Raw genomic sequence first — 21,336 nt, forward strand, 5'->3', positions numbered from 1 at the left:
ACAACATAATGAAACTAAATCTCCACTGCAGGCAGCAGTGGAGACTTTACTTGTCGCAATCCATAACAGCACATAAAATCCCAGCCTGCATAACTTTCTGACCAATAGAAACATAAAAAAAAAGAGTCCTATAATCAAGAATTTGAGTGAAACTAGAGCACGGGAAAGCACCTGAATTGTCGTCAGTCACAACGTTGACTGACATGTAGGCCTGCATTTTGGACACCCACACTATGAATTCCTCCTTTTGCACACTGAAGCCACAACAAAGCACCGTCACGTTCATCCCCGTTTTTGTCGTCTCGGTTTACAGTTAATTGTTGTCTTTAGGTACCCCCCCCCAAAAAAAACAACAACTATTTGTTGCTAATAAATTTACAGTTATATAGAAATCTTTCAAACTGTATATGACAAAGAACACAAATATTGCACTAATACAAGCAAACGAAAGAAAAGGACTTAATCTGCTATTTTTTCAAGGTTAACCTACATGATAATGATCAAGTAAACTGCACATTCATTCACTTAACTTAATTTTGAATAGTAAATTATTCCAGCTATTCAGCCATGAGAAAAACACATTTTGGGGTATCGTCAATCAATTCAGATGGATAATAGTCACTGTTAATCTTATTATTCAACCTGAGGAGCGACCTTTAACCATTTCAGTACTCTCACGCAATAACAGGTCGTGTAGACTGATTTAATTTGTTGTAGGCCTCTTTACTCTGCACAACTTCCACATGTTGTACTCTGGTGGTCATGCAAACCAGAACAACACATCATGAGGAAGTTTAGCCAAGAGATGCCTGCCTGTGGTGTGAACCTGCTGTCAATGTGGGCCAGTGGGTAGCAGCTCTTCCTGTTGATGTTATCATGACAATTAGTTCAGGCCTGCCAGGTGTCTTTTCTCTGTAGTAAAGATTCTCTGCTGGTGATTGGCCCCGCATCAGAACCACACTGGTTTGTCTTCTACTAGCAGAGACTTTGCAGACGGTGGGGGTTTGACGATTGTGGTGCCAAACAAATTAAATAGTATAGGCTTTTGGCTAGAAAGGGGTAATTACAGTGACTTCTTCCTCTGCTGGTGCTTTTGATCCATCCATCCATCCATCACCCACTCAGCAATTCACCTCAAATGCTTAGTTGTAGAGTACCTGGAGAAAAGTTACAACTCACCAACATCTTAGTTCTATTTCTTGCAAAAAAAACAAAAAAAATCCCAAATGCATGAGTAATTGAGTAAAAATTACAAAGGAAAATCTTAAAGACTCCATGATCTTTTTTTGTCATTTTAGTCATTTTAGTAAAAGGAGGTTTTTTTTCTTTTCTAATTTAGTGATTTAGTAGCAGATCTAACACAAACCACACTTTACACCTGAGCTGCGAAACCAGTGAGCAGTGAGAGGGAGTGTTGTAGTCAAAGCCCCGTAACCTTGGACCGAGTCAGGACCAAGACCTAAGATACAAGGCAATTCACAGTACTTTACAAGGAAATGAAGGGAATGCATTAAAAGAATAAGCAATTAACCTTTAAACACAAAACAAGGCGATTCAGAAAGGTGAATAAATTAAATAAAAGCTTCATTAAAATAACAGGAATAAAATAAGTAACATAGATGGTTTAATGGGCAAATAATGTTTTAACGCCTGATTTAAAAGAAGTGCGTGTCCGCAGCCCTCAGGTGTTCAGGAAGTTTGTTCTACAGGTGAGAAGGTAGGAACTAAAATCCACTTCATCTTGTTTCTTCTGACTCGAGGGACACTTAGTGAACCTCTTCCTGAGGACCTGACGGGTCTGCATTTTCCATATTTTTACTCGCACATCTGTGACGTATTTAATCCCAAAAGTTTGAGAGAATGGATTTTGAAGACTACATTTCCCAGAAGGCACCGTGGGCAGCAGCACACGCCGGTCCCCCCCTCTCTCTCGCGCTCTCTCTCTCTCTCCGTGCTCCGGCTGGTTCTGCCACCGGTGCTGCGACGGGTTTCGGGAGCTATAAAGACGCTGGATGAGCATTTGGAAACAGCGAGGATACAGAGCGACATTTCCTTGAAGTGTTGCCTTTCAGACGGCGTCCTTCAGGATGGGGAATGGCATCAACAAGGTGAGCTTTCCACGAGCTCTGCGTGCACGTGAGTGCCGCTCAGTGTCGCTCAGTGTTTTCAGGGATAGGGAGCTTTTTAGTTTTCACACACACACACACACACACACACACACACACACACACACACACACACACACACACACACACACACACACACACACACACACACAAAGACGTATATGTATATATATTTAATATATATTTACCATGTCGTGCTTTCACATTGGTTTTGCAACACCAGGAAGTAAATATGTGGAGCATTTTCATAAATTTAAACTGACATGATTTGTCCACCTCGAAAAAAAGAGAGAAAAAAGAAAACAGATTTTTTTGTGCCTTTTTTTTATTTTTCAGAAATGTTGTACAATTTGAGATAACGTAGTAGTTTTTTGACCTTCTGATCAATTTTGTTTTGTGATCACCTCTTCAGACTTGTGTTTTACCCTCATGAAGCAGTTTGTTCTTGAATGATAACGATCACCTCGTCATTATTGATACATGGTGACTGTGTCTTGTTGCCTTCTGTCCTTGCAGGTCCTGCCTGATTTGTACTTGGGAAATTTCAAAGGTGCGTCAAAGGATGAACGGTTTCTTCTTGTCCTGTTCCTGCACTTACTCATGGTTTTGTTTGTTTGCCTCAGATGCAAGAGACAGGGAACAGCTTGCGAGAAACAACATTACACACATCCTGTCCATTCATGACAGTGCAGCTCCGATCCTCCAGGTAAGAAGCTCTCCCATTCCCCCCTCAGCGGCTCAGTAAATCCTGACTCGAGCTGTAATGCAATCGAAGCCGGTGATGACTGCCCATCTGAACGCTCTTGCGGTGCTTTGGCACATTTGCACATGACCTGAGCTCTGACACAGACCGGTTTGTCAGGTTGTTCGGGAAGAAGTGCACGCTTGTGCTGCCTGATCCTGCAGCTTCCCGAGCAAACAGTCGTCAGGCCTCCGGAGTGAGCAAACCTCCAGGAGGGAGAGAATCTTACTCATGTGATTCTTGGAGCATCATGGAAAAACAAAAATGCCAGTCAACAACAGTTGGCTTGGTCAGTGTGCCGAGTTGTGCTGCGTGGGTTTCAAGAGTAGGTGGTTGTTCTTGCTTTAACCAATGTGGACTGTGCAGTCTCTCTCCATCATGATACTTTTTCTTTCTTCTTTTTCCTGGTTATTGATTTAGTTCTGCTGTTCCTTTATCGTCTGAAATGACAAAAGGGGCTTTTGTCTCAGTTGTGTTTGATTGCAGGAAAGTGTAATATCTCCTCCTGTCTCTCGCTCACAGTCTGTGGCTTGCAACAGTAACACAACACTTTGTCAAGTCTGTCATCGCGTGATCGTGAGCTCCTGTTGTTTGATGATTTGTGGCGTTTGCATGGGATCAAGTGACTGCTAATCAATGACAGGTGTGCTTTGTCCACCAGGAGATGACCTATCTCTGCATTTCGGCAGCTGACCTGCCCACACAAAACCTGTAAGTACCACAATGTGCAGCGCCGAACAAAAGAGAGGCTGAGGCAAAGCGAGAGAGCTCCATATCCAGTGGGGGCTGTGCTGCGTGGGCGTCAGAGGTTCATTTTCTTCAGGCTAACGTGTAAATGATACGCTTTCAAACGCTCGACATCAACTGTGATTGTATTCTCCTACTCCAGCGCAGTGGTGCAGCTGTATTCAGCTCTTTGTTGCAAGGGTGGTTTTTTGGGGGCGGGGGTATGCATACTTGATGTGTTCAAACTCTTGCAATTACATGGCCACACATCTGTCAGAATTCTCCACTATTAACTCATTTTTCAAGCAATCTGTAACTAAAAATCAGTGCCGCAGTATAAATTGTGACTTTTTTTTTTTTAATGCTGTACTTTTACCTAGTGTATCTAAAAACAAGTCTCCAAAGACTAAATGTCCTCATATTGATCTCTTAAACGACTCCGACGATTTATACAGACATGTTTTGACATGTAACACACACACATGCACGTCAGTGTACAGCCATCACCCCCACTGGCCTTTTCCTAACGCAAGTGAAATGTGACACTTGAGTCTTTCACACCTGACACGAGCACACCCTGATCCGGATTCATCCAGGATGAAGAACGTTACACACACGCACCGTGTGCAAAAAAAAAAAGAAAGCGACGCGTTTAAAAAAAACAATCTTTTTGAACTTGCATACAATCGGTTTGCTGTAATTATAAGTCAAATAGAATAAAGAGCACACGGTTGTGAGCTTTAGTAGCAGCAAGTGATCTGTTCTCATGTGGTTTTCTACAGGACTCAGCACTTTAAACAGAGCATAATGTTCATGCACGAGTCCCGCCTGAAGGGAGAAGGCTGCCTCGTTCACTGGTGAGAGCAACATTTCTTGTGTCTTCACTTGGAAGCTCAGATTCAAGTTTCTCATTGAAACCAGAGGTGTCGGTTGAATACCTGATAGATTTACTCCCACATATGTCAGAAAGTGAACCGGAATGTTCAGTTTATGTGCACCAAAAAATAATAAAAGATAAAAAAGGTGAAGTCACCACACAGAAGCACATGTGAACTCATGTGTAACGTCTGCGCAGAGCGGAATAAATGATAAGAGGAGGTCTATAATTGAACTTCCTATAACGGAGTACAGTAACAAGCCTGGCCACATTGTGTTTGTGTAGTGAGGCTTCTGACCTTGTGTTCACAGTGTGAGGTTATATTTGGTAAGACAGGGGGGCTTCTCAGAGATGCAGCAGGCTATTTATAAGATCCACGTTGACTAAAGTGGCCCTGTTTCTCTATTTCATTGCAAAGGTCAGGGTTCATTCCGATATATGCTGTTTTGAGTCCATGTTCACACTTGAGTTTCACCATTTTATAGTGCAACAACTGTTGTTTCTGATCCGTTTTCAACCTCTAAGCTCTCTTTGAGTCCATCATCACTCTTTTCTAGTATCCTGGTAACAAACCTCTCATATTTTCCAGTAAGCGACAATCAGCTTACTCATCAAATTTTTTTCAATGTATGATGAATTAAAATAGGATATATTTATATTTTTACTATATATATATATATATATTCTAAATTGGACATTTCAGCTCACTTTCCTTTTGCAGCATACACATTCTGCATGTTGACACTGATCGGCCATTACATTATGACCACTGGCTTACACTCAATAACAGATTGACTCATTATCATGATACCCGTTAGTAGGGAGGATATATGATATATCAAGTGAGCATTTTCTCATCCAAGTTGATTGTGTTAAAGCAGAAAAAAAAATGGCCAAGTATAAATATGTGTTTAGAAGGGCCAAATTGTGTTGTCTGGTTCCAAGCGTCTTCAAAACTTCAGCTCCTGTGGGGTGTTTCTAGTCTGCAGCGGTCGGCGTCCGTCAATAGTGGTCCGGGGAAGGAAACTGCTGAGCTGGTGACGGGAAGATTGTCTATTAATGCATGTGGCGATTGAAGGACGGGCCGATCCAAAAGACTGCAGCTGTCATTGCTGTCCAAATACACAGAGCACCGCAGTGTTCGCAGAAAAATGGGTACACCTACTCGGTTCTAGTCAGCTGGTCATAATGTTATGGTTGATCATTGTTTGCACTTGCCTATGAACTTGCATGCACTCATACATTCAAACATACAAAATTGCATGACAATTAAATTTTTCCAACAAACTTGATGGATCTAAAAGTAATGAGTCCTCTTTTTAATTAACAAGATTCATTTTATGCAATTTGTTTTAGTTCTCATTTCGACTTGGCCTACATTTTCTTTTACAAGTTATTATCTCATTCTCTAAATCACATGAGTCAGTTTATAAGTTGAGCTTGAACATTGTTCAATTGTGCTGCATCAAGCAAGTTCTTATTCTCCCCTCCTCATGTGAATGCAGTAAGGTTTTGTACAAACTCGCCAACGATCACAATGAAATTTCAACGACGACCAATGTAAACCTTAAACGGCTGAAATTAAGAAATCAGGATAAACAAGGCAGTGTTTTCGTATATATTCTTTTTAAACGGCGACACAAACCTACACAGGGTCTGAAGATACGATGGAAGTAAATAAGACGATCATGTCCATGTCTAAAATCAAAATCCACTAATATCAAGAGGTTCAGTTGGAAAATGAGGATAATAACGTACTATAAGTCATCTTTTCTTGGGCTTGATGGTTTGTTCTGTGATGAGCTTGAATATGATCCCTGTGTGCATATTCACAAAATATACATTTGTGGTTTATTGGTGAAGTTAATCTCACTTATTGTTCTTTTGGGGCTCAGTTTGGCAGGCGTGTCCCGCAGCGTCACCCTGGTCGTGGCTTACATCATGACGGTGACCGGACTGGGCTGGCAGGAGGCGCTGGCTGCTGTGAAGGCGGTCCGACCCTGCGCTGGACCCAACTTAGGCTTCCAGCGGCAACTCCAGGAGTTCGAGACCACCCTAGCTGAGGAGGTTTGTTTTGGGGAAACGAGCTGTGACTGTTTTTTTCTTTCTTTTTTTACTTGGCATTTTGTAAAATTGTTCACGATCTGTTCTTTTTCCTCCCCCTCGTAGTTCAGGGAATGGATACGGCAGGAATATAAGGACAACCCCTTTAACGACGAGGCCGATGTGCGTGTCCTCCTTGCCAGAGCATCCAAAGTTGGCGGTCAGGAGGTAGACAAACGCACGTCGACGTCGACCCCTCCAGGGGGGATCTGATCACTCCTGTTCTGGAGGTGTTTTGCAGCTCCGCCTGCAGGATGACGAGAGGGAGAGAGAAACGGCAGGAAGCATTCTGGACTTCTGTATGGATGTTCACCTCAAATGAAGCAATTCTCTAAGTCTTAATGGACATTAAAGCTGGAGGAGACGATTACTATGTACAGGTCATATTCATGTTTTGTATGTTGTTATTGTTTGTTGTGATATTTACTTTTTTATATGTATGAACGTGATAAATTGCATTTTTCCACTGTGTCAGTATGATTTCAATTTGTTTGAATAAAAGCAGTCAAGTGAAGCATGAGGGTCCCTGTCTTATTGGAGGTGATAAGACGCATTCAGCACTCTGTGTATAGCTTTATTTCCTGGTTCTCTTCCTGTTTGTCTCACATGCGAGGGCCGTCACGCACGGTGGTATTGAACACAAAAAGATCACACTCTTATGGCACTCTACACAATTGTCCACACACCCTGTGAAACATGGAAATATATACAGTCGATGTCATGGTGAGCTGTGGCACAAAGTCCTCTGAAAATTAGTAACACTCAGGTGTGTATTGGTAACCACTGGAGGGCAGTACTTTAGAAATGCACAATATTTTCAAATAAACCGTGTGTCTTTGTCTTGGATTGGATTGTTATGCACTGAATTTAATATTTTCCTACAATAACATGTAAGTTTGTAGATGTTTTTTCTTCAATTTATCTGTCTTTCGGTGGAAATAAGTTTGTGCGGCTGACTTTTGAGAAAAACAAAAAAACAACAAAAAAAAACCATGTAGGGGGGATATTTTTAGTGATGGTTACAGGTAGGATTGTTCCATTTCGTCCCATGCCTGCTCAGGGTTTCACTGAAGGGATTCCCCACTGCAGTGCCATACGTGGGCGCAGAGTTTCACAGAAATGAGTGCCTGTCTTGTTTGCAGCGCCTCTGAGCTTCTGAGAGCCCCGGTGGCTCCTCCCTGCATCAAGATGTGATAAGGTTTAAGAGTGAGACCTCAAGAGTTACTAAACTGATTTCAGCACCGGACGGTGGGCTGCACAGTCAAAGGTAAGCAGGAGAGATTACTGTGAAATTAACATGTTGAGCATAGCTTTTTAATTAAAACTTTCAAAGTCAACTTTGTGTTTCAGTTTGTGTAGAATGTCTGATTTAAAGCCTGTCAACTTAATTCATATCAACTTGTTTTAGATTAGTTCACTTTTAGTTGGTGACCTTTTTGAGTCAAGGCTTACTAATGTGAAAACTGCATATTGCTGTGTCTGACGTTCTGCAATGTTCATTCTGTCATTAAGAAAAGATGAACCTGGATGAGGAGAGTGGCCTGTCGGTCAGTTGCGGCAACGGCAAACTGAGACAGTGGCTGATTGACCAGATTGACAGTGGCAGATATCCCGGCCTGGTCTGGGAAAACGACGAGAAAACAATATTTCGTATCCCATGGAAACACGCTGGAAAACAAGACTATAACAGAGATGAGGATGCTGCACTGTTCAAGGTCAAACCAGCTCAATCTCTCTACTCGTAATAAACTTAAATGCAATGTACAGCCCATCAGTTTATCCATTCAGTCTGTATTGACTGGACCTGGTCTTGAGAACAGTGAACATGAAGAGTTATAAATAATGTGTATAGCAGTAAACTCCACACTATTTTTGGCATAACTGAAGAGGAACTGTTAAAAATGTTTTTATACGAATTTGATGGCGGTTTCAGGCATGGGCCATGTTCAAGGGAAAACACAAGGAAGGTGTGGACAAACCTGATCCCCCCACATGGAAAACCAGGCTACGCTGTGCTCTCAATAAGAGCAACGACTTCGATGAACTCGTCGAAAGAAGTCAACTGGACATCTCAGAGCCATACAAAGTCTACAGGATCATTCCAGAGGAAGCAAAAAAAGGTCAGTGAGAGAAAAGTGTATTTTCCATGTGCAACAAATGTTAAGAATAAAATGGTTAATGGGCGGATTTTTTTTCATAAATATATGATGTCTTTAAATCCATAGCCACAGTCCACATACATAAACGGAATACTGCTTCATTCACATGCTGCTGCGAAGCGCTGTTCAAAGACTATTTGTAATTTTCACATGCACATGTAGCACCGCAGCAGTTCTGATGAAGCAGGAAGCACAAAGGAAGCCACGCATGTACCAAAAAGGCCGTAGTGCTTTTTTTAGAGGGCTTCAGTTACCAAGTGTAGGGTGCACATAACACAACCAGACAGCCTCCAGCCTTGCATAACTAAGTCTTTTCCATTAAACACATTTTTGTCACACCAGAGTTTTCTTCTTCTTTTTTTTTTTGCTTTCTGTGCTGAATGCTTGAAACTCAAACTGATTTAGACAAAGTACTTCATTGGTTGCAGCCACCGCTCCTATTTAGATGAAAATAGCACGAACATAGATGAGAACTAAACATTTGAGCTGTAAACCTTCTGCAAACAATTGGGTATGCAGAGTACAAAAACATATTTTTGGTTACTGGAGTGTTTGCATGGAAAACATTGTGGATAAATGCATCTGTACTTTCCCCACATGCTCAGGAATGAAGTTGAACAGTATGGATGAGACACCGTCGCATCTAAATGCCCATAACTATATCCCTTCGTATCCGCCACTGCACAACCAGGTACGGAGGATTTTGTGGCTTCGAAACAAAATGTCCTCGGTGCACTGACTTGTTCAGTGTGTGATCATCCTCTTGCTCCCTTTGTCAGGTATCTGGATTCATGGTTCCACAGGAGAGAAGGGACTGGAGAGACTACCACACACCAGCAGAGCCACAGGCTCTTCCTAGTGCACATCACCACGGCTCACATGCGGAGCTGCAGTATGGTCAGTGCCACTACCCGTCATCGATGAGCCGGGCCTGGCCCGGGACCCACACAGAAAATGGTGAGATTCAAACGTGTATTCTTCACAATGTGCAGATTAGAAAACTGCGCACTGCATGAATTTGGTTATGTTGTCACACACTGAGCCGATGGCTAGAATGCATTGTGTTAGAGCCACTGCTACTAAACTTTTATTTTTAAATCTGGGTTTGAACAACAGACTAAAATGCTCCGACTGAAGGGCAGTTGCTCAATAAATACAGCCTTATATAGGTCAAGCATGACTCATCATGTTTGTAAAGTGTAACTAAATCTTCTTCAGAGATTTGATAGTGTTTTGGCTTCAAACAAAGCTCTGCAACAACTGTGGTCATGAATATGAACATGTTGGTGAAATACTCATTTGATCTCAGACAGAATCTGAGTGCAGCACGAGTTGTTCTATATTTTAATCTTTCGTTTAAAGTTTTTCTCTTCTGCATAGTTTATCAATACAGAACGTAGCCATGCTGTTTATTCATCATTTCTCCCCAATTTTAATTGAATATTTATCATATTATCCTTTTTTTTCTCAGCCAATTTTTTTATGAATTTCACTCATATCTGTTTGAATGTATCTGTTTTTTCCACATTAGTTTTATCGTATTTATTTTACTGTTTCATCATGCTTCTTTTAAGTCGTCACTAAGTCCATTCCATGAAATGACTCCCAGAAAGGAAACACATCTATATTTAACATTGAGTTTCGCACTCTCTCTTTCAAACACAGATAATCCTCTTGAATTATAATTGTTTTCTCTTAATTTAAAAACAAAATTGAATAGCTGTGGTAAGACTTTTATTCTTCACTCGAAATATTATTTATAATGTTTTTAAGTATAACGTATCCATGAATAGCTTCTATGAATAGTTTAGTGTTTTCTCGATAGGAAGCTTTATTTATTATTCTAATAATTCTTTTCTGGAGTTTAATGATAGGGTCTATATGTGTTCTATATGTATTTCCCCAAACCTCAATACAATATGTCATATATGGCATAATAAGTGAGAAATACAATATGCATAAACATTTCTTGTTCAGAAAGTCGCTTGTTTGATTATAAATTATACCAGTTTACGTATGTCAGTTTAAATCACTTGTCTCTTTTGATTCTGTCTTAATGCAATTGATGAGATGATAAACTTTAAATCAAAATACAATTTCCAGGTATTTTACAAGAGAAAGTTTTGACCAACAGTTGGCTTCATTAAACAACCCTAGTCTATCAGCTTCCTTTCAATTTCAATATTTATTTATCTATTTATTTTTAACCTTCTCAAATACGAAGAACATTATTAATAGCTGGTAAGTCATTGGATGCAATACTGATGATATTTTTTTCCTACATTTTTTTTGCACCTATTTTTCTCTTTAATTCAGGTTTTCAGCTCTCCTTCCACACCTACTTTTCAGAGTCTCAACCACCCATGTATCCCGTTGAGAATGCTATAACAGGTAAATAAGCAGTTGTCACACCTAGATGAGTACACAAACAAGCTGTCGTTATCTCGCATGCCTGTTTTTTTTTAAATATGCCATTTTAAATGTATTTGCATAGTGATAAAAAAAAAAAGTCAGAACTCCTCAGACAACACTTACTTCCTCATTCTGAGACTCAACAGTTGAACACTTAGTTGTGATTGCAACTTTTTTTTTTAAAGAACATCACATGATCATGGATTAAAAAAACGGAAGGATTAAAAAAAAATACAAGCACCATCATTCTTACCATTTATAATAATGTAGCATAATGTTTCTGACGAATAACGCTGAACTTTGACTCTTTCTTCCAGATTTTAGCCTTCACGTATCCCTGTTCTACAGAGAGTCTTTGGTAAAAGAAGTGACCACCACCAGCCCCGAAGGATGCCGAATCACCTCCTCGTCCTCCTCCTCTCCATCCTCTTCCTCCTCTTCCTCCCCATCCCCAGAGGACAGGTTTCACAGCGGCGCAGAAGTCATCCTCTTCCCATCGCCGTACCCCGAGTCTCAGAGGCAGGGAGCTGACATGCTGCCCAACATACTGGAGAAGGGGGTTCTTCTTTGGATGATGCCCGATGGGCTGTACGCCAAGCGTCTGTGCCAGGGACGAGTATACTGGGAGGGTCCACTGGCTCCCTACGCCGATAAACCCAACAAGCTGGAGAAGGAGCAACCGTGCAAACTTTTCGACACCCAGCAATTCCTCATCGGTGAGATTTATAATACATTGTCGTGGATTCAGGTTTTTTTCCCCCCTCCTCTGTTCTGACAAAAACCTGCAGAAATGCATGCATTTCTGTTATGGATTTGCATTCATGCTCACATTGAGTCATCTTGGCTGTGATGATGGAGATATCAATGGTAAAGGGGAGGCGACAGGTCCTTGTGCTGGGTAAGTCCCTGTGAGTGTTTAGGTAGCTCAGAGAAAACCACTCACGTTCCCAGCAGGGGGGCCAAAGTGTGTGAAGTCCCCACCTACCTCCTGTGGTCCACCACACCGCATGACTTGATCATGTTTTCTGTGCCATTTTATTACTTTCAGTTTCCGTCATTCTCATCTGTAGTTTCCAGAAAAACTCATCATGATGAAGGAAAATGCCATTGCAGCAAAATTGTTTTTTTTAATTGTTATTATTTATTTACGGCATCATTAATCATTTGTTAATGCACCTCTTCCTTAATATGTTCCTGCTTTTCCTCTGCCAGGGCTTCAGGAGTTTGTCCATAACGGGCGACCTTTACCGAGACACCAGGTGGTGTTATGTTTTGGAGATGAGTATCCTGACCCACAGAGGCCCAAGAAATTGATCACAGCACAGGTAGGCTTACAGCTAAATTTACCCTCATTCCTTCGAGAATAAACTATTTAACTGGTAACAGTATGGCGTTAAATATTCAGCTACAGTAATCAAGGTGGATGTGGTGTTTATTTTCAATGGTCCTTCTTTAACAACCTGCGATGCACTTTGTAACACCAGGAACACTGCAGGATTACAGTTTATTTGCTGAGAAAACAATACTTGTAAGAGTGTGTCTGGAGTAGCGGAGACCCACTGAAAAACATTAAACATCTTACAAGGGATGGCTTTGTCTTAAATCTGAACACTGACACTGTCAACTGTGAGATTTGACCTCAACATTTGCAAAAATATACACTAAGTTCTCAGTTCTTAGTAGTTGAATTATGTTTTGTATTTGCAAGGATTTCCTTTAGGAGAAAGGTGTGATATACTCACCTTGTTCTCGTATGTATTGAAGTATTTTTACTGGTCAAGGTGGAAAACGGCTATTTTTAAAACCGTCCCTCATAGTGATCAGTGCTGCTTCACCAACAGACTGGACAAAACACATCAATTCCAATTATTTTACAATACAAGTAAAACATCCACAGTGGAATTCACAAAGTACACTCTAAATGTTCTGGACTCTGCAAGTTAATGCTCTGGCAATGTATATACAGCAGCCACAGCTGTTACAGTTATGACAATGCAAACCGAAGCGTTTGACAATTTGAAGTTATCTGCATTGCCTTTGCGAACTCAATGTTCTTTAAAACATTGAGTTCAAAATCGTTGCGTTTTTAACAAATAAATGTTACTTTTGGACACTTTATTTATTTATCTCTTTATTTATTTTTTGAAACTTGTGTTCTCTGCCCTCATGGAGCACGAGAAGATGACACACTGGCATTGATTTGTTGTAGGTGGAGCCAATCTTTGCCAAGAAGCTGGTCTACTTTTACCAGCAGAACAATGGCCACTACCTGCGGGCCTACGATCACATCCACGACCAGAGCGCCGCTCCAACCATTGACTATCTCTCCCAGAGACCTCTGCAGCATACCCACGAGTGACGTGCACACGAGCACATGTGTGCACGTGCAGGTCAGGAGGGCACAAATGTGAAAGTTAGACCTTTTTTTTTTTTTTTTTTTTGTTTGAAACTGTGACTGCTGTCATATTTACAGTAAGTGGTAGAAACTGATGCTGAGGGGTTTTGCTAAATGGGGAAGACCTGGGGTGGTGTTCTTCACCAGCACACCTATGCGTCGTCTTCTTTGAGTCTGTGCCTGAGGATGAAGTTTAGTAGGGTTTTTTTCTCTCTCGCTCTCTCTCTCTCTCTCTCTCGCTCTCTCTCGCGCGCTCTGTGAATATTATTGTGACAGTATGAAGGATGCGGTTTGAGGGTGCAGGGGGAGGATGAGGGGAGCACAGGGCAACTGAGACAGGAAGTAGTAGCACAGGTGCACAGGAAGAATTGCCCCTACGAGACAAACACTGATATATTGAGGGGGGGGGATGAAACAGTGTGTGAATGAATTGTAATTATTCACAGGGAGGCAATAGGGTCCTTGCACCTACACGCTTGTGTGGCACCGTGGACAATATTCTTTGTTTTGGTATGGCAAGACACATCGTGATTAATGCTGTAACAGTAATGTATGCATTTACAAAAATCAGTTTTTAACGGATTAGTTGGCTTTTAAAATGACCAGATTTCCTTCAAATATGTTACTTGATCAGTAATTATGCCTGCTATGAATATTGACATATAGACTACATGTCTTTTCTACATGCATGCCAATGTACTGTTATGTTACACAATCCCCAAAATGCTGGAACAAAGTGTAAAATGTAAATAAAAAGTGAATGTGATTATTTGCAAATTTCTATATTTAAATACTATTTATGATACGATATTTTAAAAGTAAGACATTTGACCATTTTCTTGAATTCAGAATTTGTTTATTTGACATTTAAGCACACAAGCTTGACACAGAGGTAATAAAATGCCAGAAAGGTGGTGCTGACAAAAACAAAACAAAACAAACAGTTGGATTTAGGCTGTTACTACCAATTAAAATCATTTGTATGGAACACAAAAACCTACTTATGATGAAGCTGTTAAACCTTTCTGTGGTGAGATCATTCACAACTTTACATTTTTAGTTTACCATCATGTTGCAGCACAATTGCAAAGTGTACACCCCCCCCAAAAATACAGAGCAAATCAAAACATTCAAAAAAAAGTGAAAGAGTTCAGATTTTAATAATTAAAAATAAAATAAAATAAAAATAGGAGTAAAAGATATAAGAATAACATATAGTGCTGCACATCAATTATAAAAGGCAGCTTCTGTATGTTTAGTTCTTAAAACAGTGATTGGAGGATTGATCTGGAAGTCTGGATGGTTCATAACCAAATAATCGGTCAAGTGTATTTTGGGTTATTCAGTGTTTTATAAATGTGAAATCATCTTTGGAAGTCAGTTCTCTGAGTAAGGGAACACTAGTGTAAAGGTCCAACTAGATAGGTGAGATCAACTGTAAAAGGGTTAATTATTTACATTTCAGAACTTGTATGTGTTTACTTTTATATGTCTTAAACGTGTTGAATCAGAAACTTTGCTACATTTAGTTTTTAACCGCACACCTCTTTTAAAGTGTTTTATCACCACTCTGTGTGTCACATGGGGCCCCAGTCACGGATTTTGTTGTTCATGTGTGACTGCAGTGGACTAAAACATGTTGACTGGAAAATCAGACTCATCCTGTTACTTGCAAATGTACCTGTTCCTCTTCACCTGAAACTCGTGGCCTCACAAACAGGAAGAAAAACTACCTTTTGTGGGTTGTTTCCCAGTTCACACTGGGAGTACTTCCCTTATTCCCATCCCCGAGATGCTTTATTTAGCCCGCATGCTGAGTACAAGGATTCATCTACCTGAATATGAATATCATGCATTTCTGCATTTTAGGAGTTGCACGATGCAGAGTATGATGGGTTTATTTCTTCAGTTTCGATCCTAAATCTTAATGCCAAAGTGAGAGGAGTATAAAGGCTCCCTCATGTTTTGTTTTGTTTTTTAAAATCTGTGGTCCAGAGTTTCAATGTCTGCATTTTACTTCCTTCACACGTAAACCACAGCACTTTCACATTGGCTTCAAAACTATGACCAAAATCACAGGCCAGAATACTTTTCCTCTTTTTTTTTTTTTTCATGAACCATAAAATCCTTTTTCCCCTCAAAGCGCCTCTGATTCTCTGCAGTGACTCAGAATCGATCAAGTAAATTCTCCACCTGCTCGTATGTGTGTGTGTGTGTGTGTGTGTGTGTGTGTGTGTGTGTGTGTGTGTGTGTGTGTGTGTGTGCGTGTGTCACACTATATCACTGCTATCAGGAACATTGACATTTGGGGACTATAAAAGACATGTGACTCACAGACACGAGTTACAGTAAAAGCAAGTCAGAGGAAATCACAAAATGTCAACTGTTTAATGTATAAAACTGCCTTTTATCTGATTTATTCTTCAAATAAACTCGTTTTGAATTAATTGTTCTTACTTCACCTTTCAGCCTCGAAAATCTGAAAAAGAAATTATTAGAAGATTGATATTGGCTTAGAGCAAAGAGGGAGGAAAGAAGAAAAAATACACACACATTCACACATTTACCATGGTGTTTCCCCCTCTGCAGGAAGCCACATCATTTGTAGTCAGACTTCAGTTTTTCCGCCTATGTTAGCCGTTAGTCCAAATGTTTTGCTCAGCGCTCATCACGTTCAGCTCGAGTAGACAGTTTAATTCAGCTCATGTCCCGAAAGGGTTTTACAGAGAAAATGAAACCTGACGAACATCACATCAACTGCAAAACTTTCTCCAAAGCTCTGTTGCTTCCACGTTGACTCAGCGGTGAGTGTGACCGGTGAGGCTGGCAGTGAGACAAAATGTTTAAAAAAGAACTCTCACGGCTTACATCCGTCACGTCATGAGCCTGTTCTGTTATCAGCACTGTTGCAGGAATCGAGCTGCAAGCTGGTGAAGTGATTGGTCCGTCTCGCCTCACATCCTCCGGGTCGTCTGTGCAGACGAGTGGTGCATGTTCTCCCTGAGCATGCATGGCCTCATTCTCATGGTCCAAAAACATGTGCTTCCGGTTCCAACTTTCAAAAATGGTTGTGAATTTGAGTGCGAGTGGTTGTCTGTGAACTGCTGACCATCCATAGACAGGTGGGGTCGTCTCCAGCACTCACTGGCCCTGTGCTAAGACAATAAAAATAGAAATAGAAGCATTACTTAAGAGACTTACAGAATATGTTACTGAAACGAGATGTCAGTTAGCTTAGTCTTGAAAAATGAACTGCATATATGACGGCATTCATCCTCACTTTATTTTACCCAAACAGCAAAACAACGCTGTGATTAAAAACTTGGCTGAAGTCACACAAACTGCTGAATGTAATCTCATTTTATGTTAATAAACGTTTTCATATTTCACGTTTACTGCATCTTATGAGAGCTTTTATTCAGACGTATGTTGTAGAGCGACTTGTTAGGATTGTGAAGGTTTGCTTGAAAATGTTTTGCTGACATCTGCTGGTTCTTGTTGCTCACAGGCGACATGCACAAGAATGGATTCTGTCAACTTACTCCACATAAATAATGACAATGGTCTCTAACTCAGATGATACATAGGAACTTTTATCAAATCATTTATGCCCAGATATATGTGCATCGGTAGGACAGAGCATAAAAACTTGGCAGTTTTCACTGTCATTTTTAAGAAACAAAAAAAAAAAAACGGAAATAAAAACAACAGGTTTTGCTCAAAAATGGCTTTCTGACTGTATAACCAGAAAGTTAAAAAATAAAATAAAATCTCTGAATAGCCAGAAAATTTAAGATATCAGGACTGCATACGGAGAAATTGTAATTTGTATATCTTTTATTTCTCTCTGAAATGTGAGTGTGGTTTTTACAGCTTTCAGTATGGACATTAATACTACTACTATTATGAATCATCGTCATAGATTTGACTTTGCAAAATTGATGTACAGTCGTATCCGTATTTTTGATTTTATATTGAATACACATTTCTTTGATAAAAACATGCATTTAAATGATAAAATGGAATCTTTTTCAATTGCTCTCTGCTCTTTGGTGAAATATAAACTAAAGTCACTGCCTTGAAACACAGAGCCTGTCAATTAAAATGTCCATGCAGTAATTGTAGGTGTCAGCCGGCATAAAGGACAGTTTACCATTAAGCCTGACCTGTGATCAGGCGAAAGGTTTTCCTACACTGAACTCAGTCATTGACCCCTGCTGTGTTTGGGGTCGGACCCCTGCCTGGGATTTGATGACAGTCCTGTTTAACCCCTGCTGACTCGGGCCAGTCCTGCTTGTCTCTGAGGTTAGGAAGGTGCTGACCTCAGTGTCCCTTGTTGCCATTTTAGACCCCCTCAAACTGACACAGTCATGCTGTCATCACATAGCCACGCATTATTGAGGATGTGTTTTTACAAAACCGTCATGACGGGAGCAAATACTCTGTCTGTTTGCTGGTTTGGTAGTGCATAACTATTTGTTATCCTGCCCATTCATCATCATCATCATCATTATTATTATTATTATTATTATTATTATTACTACTACAATTGCTGTTTCAATCCCAATATGTCAAAGTGCCCTTGAGGAAATTCATATGGTCCTGATGGATGGACTGACTACCTTGCATTGCAGCTGCCTCCATTGCTATATGAATGTGTGGTCTGAGAACCACTGGCATCACTTGCTTCTATCAGCACAATTACTCTGTATGAGCAGTTTTCAGATGTCTGTGTTTATCAGACAACAATACACTGAACCCAACACTTCATGATGGCAGGAAAGCAATAACAGTTGTCGGATAAGGAGCAGCCAAGGGATGGGAAACAATTGTTAGATGACTTTGGACTTGAGTGCAAACAGATAACAGTTGATAAGCAGAACAATACGGTGGACGAGCTGGCACTGATGTGAAGGGCTTGGCTGCCAGCTTACAGCAGCTCTAGAAATCAAGGATGTTACTTTACCGGTATATATTATTCATAGATTCAGCAAACAGCAAAATCAGGTTTTCTAAACTCCAAAAAGCAGGTTTTGCTTTACATGGCTTGCACACAAGTGAGGTGTAGTTTGACCAAATGTCCAGCAGGGAGTGATGGCTGGCTGCATGTTGTCTGAACAGAGGAAGCGAAAGTGGAATTATCAGCTATAATGACCACAAACCTTTATAGTTGGACAACAGCTATCAAGGTGTCAAGAAAGCTTTTGATCTCATGTAATTTCCAAGAGATGTAACTGTACAGACCTCCGTCTATAACAAGCATACATCCACTCATGAACCTATGAGCTAATTGTTTTTTTTCTTTTTTGATTTGCTGTTAAGATCATTTATGCGTGAACAAGACTGTGACGTTCTCCTTCTTTTGTTTCTCCAAACAGAAACACTTTTGTTTTGTACGTCCAGTGACAGACAGATACACACACACACACACACACACACACACACACACACACACACACACACACACACACACACACACACACACACACACACACACACACACACACACACACACTATCGGTGTTGACAGAGGTGGTCAAAGTGACAGCTCCGAGGCCTTATTGCGTGAGAGTGAGTCGAGCTGTTCTCAGACTCTGTGTGGTCTGGGTGTGTGGTCTCCAGCTGACGGGCAGGGCAAAGGAGAGAGCCCTGTGTGTGTGTGTGTGTGTGTGTGTGTGTGTGTGTGTGTGTGTGTGTGTGTGTGTGTGTGTGTGTGTGTGTGTGTGTGTGTGTGTGTGTGTGTGTGTGTGTGTGTGTGTGTGTGTGTGTGTGTGTGTGTGTGTGTGCGGCTCATGTGTTTACTCGTTCCAGAGTCAGGTCCAGGCTCTCTGTAGCCACGGCTTGACTAGAAAGTCGTGCCTTTGGCCACTCAGCAGACCTGGTCTGAAAATATAAACACATGCTGCCACCACTCTGACACGACTCATCTGAGGATCATTTCTGTCCGTGTGTACTTACAGTAACTAAATGACCTTTAGATAAAGCGGCCTACGTGTGTATTTTCTGAAACTATAGCTCATATGTTGCCATTATTCCACTGCTTTAATGATAAGACAGAAGCCCTGGCTGCAACATTTCATGCACTTTCTTTTTCTCATCTTTATGGATCTTTTTGCAGCCTTTCATCTGGCTGAGTACAGACAAAATGCATTTTTTCTCTCTGCCATGTGAATTTGAATGAAGACTGGATATGTTTGTGAAAGACAAACTTTTATATTGCATCGCCTTCAGAATTGAACACATTTTGTTTCAACGATATTATTACACACAGTGTTTTTATGACAGAGTGTAATCAATTGATTGTATTTCATTGTTTTCTACCTTATGATTTAACCTACGCGAAAATGTAATAGAAATAAGTAAGGCTTGCAGAGATACAAACAGATTTTACAGACAGATTAAGTAGAAATTCATCTTCGATCATAGTAGACCTCATACAACCTCTATCACTCTTCCTTATTGAGCGTGTGCGCGCGCACACACACACACACACACACACACACACACACACACACACACACACACACACACGCACACACACACACACACACACACACACACACACACACACGCACACACACACACACCGGGCGACAATCCTACAACTCTACCCTCTTCTCCATCTCCCACAGAGATCTCGGGGGAAGACTGTAATGCAGCACTGCTGAGAACGCGCCATGAAAATATAAATACAACCTCGCTGCATTTCAACCATGTAAATAAACAAGGCCACCCAAATTTCCAATTAGAGCTTGTGTTGAAGGCAGGAAATGGGGTAGACAAGAAGAGAGACCACACCTCCCCTCTCAATTCTCCGCTCCTGAGCCGAGTCCACATCCAGGTCCAGGTCAGAGACATGGGACAGTGGCAGCAAACACAATGTTCAGCGCTCCACTTATGGCTGTTTTCTACGTTCCTCCTCCAGATCTGCTGCGCTCACTTCCAACTCACATCAGCTTCCACAAACCTCAGATATGGGCATGGAACGAATGCAAAGGATTTGATATGTAGACCTATAAAATCACTGTAATCTCTGTAATACAGAAGATTCTGTTTGGCCCTCGTGTCTCGGCCTCTCAAACATTTCAGGTGCTTCATTTTGAGAAGCCAAGCTCCATATCAGCTTGCCTTATCGGGGTTATGTGCAAGGTGATTGCTATCAGGCTGAAATGAGGCATTCTCACTGTATTTCTCATCTTCTTGGAACAGCTAGGCACCGTTATTATGCAGCTAAGCCCCGAGACCACCCAGGAGATGCAGTCCAGTTGTGAAAGGCAGGCCGCTGGGACCTTATTTTGATAGGAAACGTCTTTTCTGAGGGAAGATGGTGCTTTGATAGAGCCCCGGGGTTCATTTGATAATGCCTGTGTCTGATGTGCACTGCAGGGCCCTCACACAGCCGGGTTAATATGCCCTCTGGCCACTGCTTTAGCTATGGTCAGTCGGCAAACATCACTGGACCTATTAGTTAACATAAACACAGCTTAGTGTAATTACCCCAGAGAGTCAAAGAACTGCATCATGGAAGTCACTTTCACTCCCAATATGGTTGTAATGGAGAGCACATTTCTTAATAACTGTACTTCAACCGGAAAGTCAAAGCTCATTTAGATAAAGTGCCGCTGAAGGCTGCTGAGTAATCGTTTTTCCTTCACACGCAGAGGAGCTTCACAAAACCAGATATTGTGCCGCACTGAACTGTGCAAGCCCCGCTTTAACAAAGATTCAGTCAGTCCAACAAGTGATTCACTCATTAAGTCTAATGTCTAGAGTTTAGTGCTTTCTGGGAAGAAACA

At 41.0% G+C, this 21,336-nt stretch overlaps 2 protein-coding genes across 3 annotated transcripts; both read left to right on the plus strand.

Annotated features, from left to right (window-relative positions):
• Window positions 1-1,902: 1,902 nt before the first annotated feature.
• On the plus strand, window positions 1,903-7,075 carry dusp22b (dual specificity phosphatase 22b). 2 transcript variants are annotated; one of them, XM_080503864.1, is made up of 7 exons: window positions 1,903-2,108; window positions 2,643-2,676; window positions 2,750-2,832; window positions 3,530-3,579; window positions 4,377-4,451; window positions 6,367-6,538; window positions 6,641-7,075. In XM_080503864.1, exons 1-7 carry the CDS (start codon window positions 2,088-2,090, stop codon window positions 6,785-6,787), a joined length of 582 nt encoding a protein of 193 aa, XP_080359990.1. In that variant the 5' UTR covers window positions 1,903-2,087; the 3' UTR covers window positions 6,788-7,075. The 2 variants fall into 2 exon arrangements, with proteins under 2 accessions (XP_080359990.1, XP_080359991.1); XM_080503865.1 differs by lacking the exon at window positions 4,377-4,451.
• A 1,016-nt stretch (window positions 7,076-8,091) lies between these two features.
• On the plus strand, window positions 8,092-13,504 carry irf4a (interferon regulatory factor 4a; the record flags this gene model as incomplete). Its single annotated transcript, XM_080503981.1, has 8 exons — window positions 8,092-8,289; window positions 8,508-8,694; window positions 9,339-9,424; window positions 9,513-9,690; window positions 11,050-11,124; window positions 11,463-11,861; window positions 12,358-12,470; window positions 13,355-13,504. The coding sequence occupies 8 exons, from the start codon at window positions 8,092-8,094 to the stop codon at window positions 13,502-13,504; spliced, it is 1,386 nt and encodes a 461-aa protein (XP_080360107.1).
• Between the last annotated feature and the right edge of the window lie 7,832 nt (window positions 13,505-21,336).

This window comes from Blennius ocellaris, assembly GCF_963422515.1.
Source record: "Blennius ocellaris genome assembly, chromosome: 10".
Lineage (NCBI taxonomy): Eukaryota > Metazoa > Chordata > Actinopteri > Blenniiformes > Blenniidae > Blennius > Blennius ocellaris.